General features: G+C 43.9%; 1 protein-coding gene across 1 annotated transcript; it reads left to right on the top strand.

Moving 5' to 3' along the window:
• The first annotated feature begins 1367 nt into the window (after positions 1 to 1367).
• LOC123403919 (DNA repair protein RAD51 homolog 2) lies at positions 1368 to 5865 on the top strand. The gene is made up of 12 exons (XM_045097861.1): positions 1368 to 1552; positions 1625 to 1738; positions 1850 to 1999; positions 2469 to 2572; positions 2661 to 2724; positions 2840 to 2895; positions 3143 to 3223; positions 3995 to 4060; positions 4164 to 4255; positions 4336 to 4452; positions 5215 to 5358; positions 5443 to 5865. Exons 1-12 carry the CDS (start codon positions 1469 to 1471, stop codon positions 5478 to 5480), a joined length of 1110 nt encoding a protein of 369 aa, XP_044953796.1. The 5' UTR covers positions 1368 to 1468; the 3' UTR covers positions 5481 to 5865.
• Positions 5866 to 7592: the final 1727 nt, after the last annotated feature.

Below are 7592 nucleotides of genomic sequence, written 5' to 3'. Positions count from 1 at the left end.
GGAGGTGATGATGGAGTGGCCGGTGGTCAAGTCCCCTTGCGCCGTCGGGCTGTCGATTAACAAGTGGTACGAGTTTTGTGTTCAGGTTCAGAACTTCCAGGGGCAGATAGTCCTTGAACAGGGTTGGTAGTACTTCTGTCGCTGCCACATGATCGTTCCCGATGACTTCTCGTCCTGCGGATCTCCGACCTTGCCCTGAAGGTATAGATATACAACTATGACAATTCGATCATGTGCAGAGTTTGCTGCACCAGACACAAACTGCATCAACAATATTTCTCTCGTGCCCTAGTTTAGTGTTAATTAGTACCCAATCGTTAGTATGATCCCGCTGAAAGTTTGTGGTGATGCTTTGAACTTGTGCTGTGAATTTGTTCATATTTTGGTTAGAAGGGGACATGGCATGCCCAAGTTGTTTAAACTTATGACCGTAGTTATATTAGTTTGCGTGTTAATCTGGTGCCTTGATGTTCAGTGTTTGCTTATCAACATTCTGCTATCTATTCTTTGGTGTTGTGTTGCTAACGTGATGGTAAGTTCATCATATTTAAATGAAATGAGCAGAATATAAGCGTGCACGTAATCAAACAATTGCTTTTGCATATGCTCATCCCTTAAACATATATGCATACAACCAAACAGCCAACCCTAAAATGATCATTAATGCAATGTAGGCAAACAAACAACATCCATATGTTGGTTTTGCCTGTTTTCGACGAGTCAACCTGAAATGAGACAAGTATGCAGCAAAGACACTACAAGGGATGACAATCAAACACGGTCTAGAAATTTTCTTCCGTGGTTGTTTGATTTGTGAGGCTGAATCCCATATAAAAAACATTTACTAGCGTAATGTTATTCTTCATTTCGAAAAGATAATCATCATTTGGCTCAAATCTCTCCCAAGAAACCATTTGCAAAAAATAAAAAGTAAAGTCTTCCCCGAATAAGGCCCTGTTTGGAATCATAATAGATTATGATAATCTGGATTATGAAGATAGATTATATAATCTGGTTTATAAAAATAATCTAAGTAGACATGTTGGAGGCCAGATTATATAAACTGTAATAAAGGTTTTACATTGCATAATGACCTGTCTGCCCTCTGTTTTTTTTTTGAAAAAAGAGAAGGATGGCTGTGGTAGGAATGTAATTATCTCCAACTTTATAAGGGTAATGGGTCATTAGCAATCCATAATCTGATTTTAGCTGGTATAGAGTAGCTTATGAGTTTTTAATAATCTATCCATCTAGTTTTTATAATCTACACCATAAGCTGTCCTGTTTAAAAACATAATAGATTATAAAAACTGAATTATATAATCTGGTGGTTTCAAACAGAGCCTAAACCGAAGGAAGAAATCCACGGCAAAACTCAAAAAGAAACGAGAGCGCGGAAACAAAACAAAAATAAAATCTCCCGATTCCCCTCCTCTCCCCGGCGGCCGGAGTTCTACCGGCGACCGAGATGGCCAACAAGCTGGTCTCGGACATGTGCCTGCCCCCCCACCTCGCCCACCTCCTCGCCGCGCGCCGCCTCACCACGGCGAAGGTCAGCGACCTCCTCCCCCTCTCGCCGCTCGAAGCATTCACCGGCCGCCGCCTCTAACCCGCTCCGCCCCAGGACGTGCTCTCGCTGCCGGAGGTGGAGCTCATGTCCCTGCTCGACGCGGGCCTCGCCACCGCCCGCGACGCCGTGCGGCACGTCAGCGAGTTCGCCTGCCCTCCCTGCCAGACGGTACCCCGCCTCCCCGCCTCTCTCGCCGTTTCGGGTCTGGGGGTCTCGGAGCGATTGGTGTGGGGGTTTGACGTCAGCTAGCCGGGCTCGTGTTGCGGCCGATTTGCGCAGGCGCTCGCGCTGCTGGAGGAGCGGGTGAGGCTGGGGGGCGGCGGCCGGCTGGCCACCACGCTCTGCGGGCTGGATGAGGCGCTGGGCGGAGGTATCCCCCTGGGCAAGCTCACCGAGGTCGTCGGGCCCTCCGGGATCGGCAAGACGCAGGTGAGAGGCCAAGCTTTTCCGTGCAGCGGCGCTGTAACCATATGAGCTTTTGCCGTGTATATGCAGTGTGGGCTTGTGTGTTTCTGAATGCCAACTAATTCGTGCATCATTATGCAACACAGAAGTATAAGGAATGCCCTTTGTGTGTTTATGTTATCCGTCAGTGCGTCACGAGTTTATTGCGGGCTAATTGCTGATTACTGGTGGTTTGGACCTCGTGATTGCGGTTTCTTAGTCGGAAATTTTGTTTGCAGTATAGAGACACGTTTTTTGTGAATTTGTTAACCATGTTCAGTTCAGTGACATACTTGTGGGTCTGGGTCACTTGACAATTTTCCCTCCCGAATGGATCCCAAGTATGTTAATTTGATATGTCAAATTTAAAACCACTTACTTTGTCCTGAGTAATTGTGTTGCTTTATTGTACATTTAGTCTATAAATTTGCTGAGAGTTTTGCACACTCTGCAGTTTTGTCTGAAGCTTGCGCTGCTAGCAACCTTACCAGAATGCTACGGGGGTCTAAATGGTCGAGTTGTGTATATTGACACCGAATCCAAGTTCTCTTCACGGAGGTAGCTCAGTTCCAGCTTACTTCTCCGAAGTCCCAAGCATGTCATTTAAGAAGGATGTGTAGTCATCCACCTTCGTCATATATTGCAGGATGATAGAGATAGGTCAGAAAAGCTTTCCTCAAATATTTAGGCAAGAAGGCTTGGCACAAAAGGTCATTATAGTTCATCTTCCAATTTACCTATACCGGGCAATGCTTAATCTTTCAGTTTTACACTATACATCTTCTTCGGCCGTTGTTGTTTCAAACCATTTTTTTTCCTTTTCAGATGGCTGGCAGGATCCTAGTGATGCGACCAACATCATTATCTGATTTCACAAAGAGGTATATTTTTCTGACACTCAACCAGTGGAAGGGTGATGTCGAGTGATTGTCGTTCTAGGGTTCCACGAATGATAGAAAACTTTCACTAACAATTCTTGAAATGGTCCTCTTCTGCCCAATATAGTGTGGTCATTGTTTACACTTTACGATTTTGTTGGATGCTCCTAAAATTTAAATGTAAAGAAATTCACCATGCCTCACAGAACGCTTGAAAGTTCTTTTTGACATTTTTCTGGCCCTTCTACAGTTTGGAACAGATGAAGGTGACTCTCCTACAAAATGATGTGAAGTTACTCATTGTTGATAGCGTGGCTGCTTTCATGTCATCGTAAGATATGCACACTAGATTTTCCTTTTTTGATGATAGTTTGTTTTAAGAATGAGCAGCCAATGGTGGTTTCCACAGTGAGTTTTTCTCAGTTGCTTAGCATATTCCATGTTTACAAATCTAGAAACTCATCTGGCTTAACATAATATCTTTAATCAAACACTGGGTTGCCAATTCATTGCTATGTGCCAAACTGTTGATAACTATGAATCTCTGTCTTACATTAATGAAAACTTTGAATTACTAAATTAGTAAATTATATATATAAAGGGTCCAGCCAATACTAAGCCTTGGCAGCATTTTCTAATAGAATAGTGACCGAGCACACAAGGGTGAACAGCTTGCACACCCACAGAACTAGCCAACAGGTTCTCGAAATATTAAATTATCACAAGTTCTTGAAATATGACCAGAGCTTTGGTGGAGTGTTAACATGCCAAACAATGTGCATAGTTTCTTTTATATACAGCTATGAGTTAAATAGCTCTGCGGTGCTTTTTATAATTATTGCTCATGGTCTCAATTACGAACACTACTCTTTAAATAGCTGACAAGGGGCTTGGACTACCGTACTACTATGTACTGGCTCATTGTTGCTGTGCTGGAGGCTTGTGCTGAAGTGTGTAGCGGTGCTTTAGTATGAACAGTTACCATGTTTTAAGATAATCTAATTATTGCATGCTAGTTGTTTCTTCTTCTAGTATGGTTCATTTTTTGTTAACAGTATAATATTTAATTTTTTAATATTCTACTTCAACATACATGTGGCAGGGAGAACGAAAGAGGTACAACAGGTTTCACACAACACCCTCTAAGATGGGCTCTTTCATTTCTTAAGTGAGCTTCCTAGATCCTGAAATTCATAGCATTCCTTCTACATTTTTTGGGTTGCACTGGTGATTCTACAAAAGTGCTTCTGGTTTTCCTTTCTTTCCTGCAGGTCTATAGCAGAGTTGACAAGAATTCCAGTTGTAGTTTCAAACCAGGTCCGCAGCCAAAGTAATGATGATGGTTATCATTACTCGTTTGAAGGTTTGTGCTTCGTTCCGAGGAAACATATTATCTGTTAGGCATCTTGAACTTCATGTAGTATTCCTATTAATCCTCTGCAGTAAAAAGGATGGGTGATGGTGTTGGCGCTGAAAGACTCGAATCTCATCTTGTTGCTGCTCTAGGAATCCAGTGGGCTCATGCTGTAACAATCCGTCTAGTCTTTGAGTCTCACTCAGGTTTGTATGCTTACATGCATCATTAATCAACTTACTTTTTGTCTTAATCATGTGGTCTACGACTGTTGAGCTACACAGCAAGTGTCAGTACAGTTCAGAAAGCTGTTAGTGGGCAATTCTGTTTTTCTCAGCGAAAACTTTCTGCCTTTTGTTTTTATAATGATGATTAACTAGAGGTTTAGGCAAGTGAAACAAGATTGGTTTTCCAGAAACTGGCTGCAGGCAAGTTCGGGATCTTTAGTTGGTAACCCACCGGTGCCTGTTGTTTTTGGAACCTTGAGCAGCACAGCCAAACCTTGATAAAAAAAAGAGCCTCTAAAATCTGTTGAAAACCAGCTTCTCGTTAAACGAGTGGAAGTAACTAAAGATGCCACTCAGCATAACTATTTTTACTGCATGCATGGGTTGAGACAGGTAGACCAAACCCATTTTTGGACAGCTCTAGTCAAACCTGAGGAACTGCAACATTACATATTGGCCTTTCAGTTTTGTAACAGCCGTAAGTGAAATTGAGTTGAACTCTTTGAATCGTATATAGTGATTAGCGAGCTGACAGCAGTTCTGGTAAAATGGCAGGAATACACTTAATCATGAAATGACGTCTTTGTGTTACCAATGATGTCAAAATGCCTGCAGTCTCAATGTTCCTTCATATGTGATCTCTTTTATTCTTACATGTAGGTTCATGAAGCCACGTAGCAGTGTCGCATTTACTGTTGTGCTATTTTTTTATGACCGATATAAACTATACATTGCCCACAGGTCAGAGGTTCATCAAGGTGGCGAAATCGCCCATGTCTCCAGCAGTAGCATTTCCTTTCATTGTGGAATCATCAGGCATTACATTGCTAAACGATGATGGCATTGATGTGTCAGGTCCTGAGATAACCTCGATTCGCTGTCAAGGTACGATTCATATTGTCGACACACACTAAGCTCAAGCCTGCAGTCTTCCTTCGATTAGTCGTTCTAACAAGCACTTTTTCTCAGGGCAAAATTTGTTGGGTCTGTTATCATTTGAAAACTGAGGATGATCTCATATGGGTCGACAGGAGGTAGTCAGAAAGGAGCTTAAGTATGCTAGTGGCAGTGTTTCTGCTCCTTCCACTTGTGATGACAGAAAGCGGAGCAAGCAATGTACTCCGCTGTACATAGTAGACAACCACTGTTTTCCTTCGGGACCACATGCCTGGTTTTATATTAAAATTTTCTTCTTTGTTCATGTTTTTGGATGGGGATTAGTTGCTAGAGATACACTTCCTCCTTTCCGGTTTATAGGGCTTAATTCAAAATTTTCATGTTTTGAGACCCGCTCTATTAAAGCGCTGATGTATTTTTGACCGCTGCGTTGTACTTCATTCTCTGCCCGCTGTTTTGAACAAAAAATTAATTACAGAGCCTAGTTTTTGCTCCTTTCTTTCCCTCAGGCCTGTGCCAATGCAAGTCTCTTAACGCGGTTTTATAGGTATTTTGCTTATGTAACACTGTATTTAATGAAGAGAGATGTAGTGAGGTTGTATCTTAGCTAACATACAACCTTGGCATGTGGTCATACAATCTTTGGATAATACTTTGAACACCACCTTGGTCAACACATAAACTCCTTAAAACCAACAGATGGACTTCAAGAAGTGCCTATTGACAAGTCCTTCGGATGTAACTTAAGGCAGCCAATAGTCCATAGGGATTCTCATCAATTACCAAAACCACATATGGAGAAATGTGCTCTAACCCGTGCATATGCATAAAAGGCCGGTGTGGTGTTTGAATACTCAACGCACATCCTTGACATCGCAGATGCCTCACAAAACGCACACACGGGAGGAACGTCGAGGACCAGTTGTGTTCGTCCTCGAGATCGAGCCGGGAGTGGGCGGTCCCGTCAGAGAATTGGCATAGACTTGGCCTGGCCTCTCACGATGAACTAACGTCACACGAAGAAGCAGGTATTCACCATGGCCTACCCCCTCTCATTGTCGCTCAACGCCCTAGACCGTTGGGGCCACCGGATGTGTGATCGATCTGGAAACCGCCCGAGGTACTTTCGGACCCCAGTGCCCAGGCATGCCACTCACTTGTCCGCGCCAGGCCACTCACTTGTCCGCGCCAGGCCTAGGCATGCGGCAAGGATATCACAAAGGATTTCCCATGCGCTTCCGGGCATGATTTCATGTGGTGTCTTACAAGTTTGGATTTTTTGGCGATGAAATCCTAACAGAGCAATAAATTTCTCGAATATTGCACGTGGGTCCGAAAAATGCGGGGGCGTGGCACGTTTCATGCGATGGTCTCCTTTGAGAGCACGAGAAGTTTCGAGGCCAACGGAGCAACAGGAGACCCGCACTCCGTGCACAAACTGGACACGTTCCCTCTCGATACCGAGAGACTAGCTCGGAGATGGTGCGGTTTACAAGTGGCCTGAGGGGAGGCTTATTCGAAACGCGCCCAAACTTTTACCACGCCGGGCCATGTGATTACACCATGCCAGCTCTCGAGTAATTCCGGCATCATACGATTTTCCAAGGATTTAAACTTTTGCATCAGGCATGCCACTGAGGTACTTTCGCCCCCGGTGCCATGGCATTCCCCTCCCTCGTCTGCGTAAGGCCAAGGCATGCTGCAAGGACATCACAAAGGACTTCCCATGCCGTTTTCGGGCATGATTTCATGTGGTGCCTTGCAGGTTTGGAATTTGTGACGATGAAACCCTAGCACAACAATAAATTTCTCAATATAAATGCAAAGCTAGCTACTAAAAATGATATCTGAAGTGTGTGAAGTGAGTGATAGAAAGAAAGAGGATCGGCTATCTAGGTTTAGGTACTTTACCGAGAGTAACTCTCTGTAAGGTAAACGTTGCCGAGAGCTGTTCTCGGTAATATAGGTGAAACCTAGATCTGCGGCTTGTACTTTACCAAGAGCCCCCTCGGAAATTTTTCCCAAGATCTAGTGTACCATCTATACCGACCATTGTGTCGACTTTCAAAAAACGTCCTGCGAGATCTAGGGTTAGTACTTTTACCGAGTGCCGCTTTGAGTTGATTCTGGGAAATGGTTCCCGAAGGGACTTATCCAAAATTTCAAATCACGCGCCCACTCATATCGCACTCTACCTCTCTTTCCCTCAGCGCTGCCCCCGC

This window comes from Hordeum vulgare, chromosome 1H (assembly GCF_904849725.1).
Source record: "Hordeum vulgare subsp. vulgare chromosome 1H, MorexV3_pseudomolecules_assembly, whole genome shotgun sequence".
NCBI lineage: Eukaryota > Viridiplantae > Streptophyta > Magnoliopsida > Poales > Poaceae > Hordeum > Hordeum vulgare.
Note: the sequence above shows the minus strand (reverse complement) of the source record. Positions and strands in the feature narration are given on the sequence as shown.

Coding starts and splice junctions, on each gene's coding strand:
- LOC123403919 (XM_045097861.1), top strand. CDS start 1,469: ATGGCCAACAAGCTGGTCTCGGACATGTGCCTGCCCCCCCACCTCGCC. Junction 2,896..3,142: donor TTATCTGATTTCACAAAGAG/GTATATTTTTCT, acceptor GCCCTTCTACAG/TTTGGAACAGATGAAGGTGA. Junction 5,359..5,442: donor AACCTCGATTCGCTGTCAAG/GTACGATTCATA, acceptor ACTTTTTCTCAG/GGCAAAATTTGTTGGGTCTG.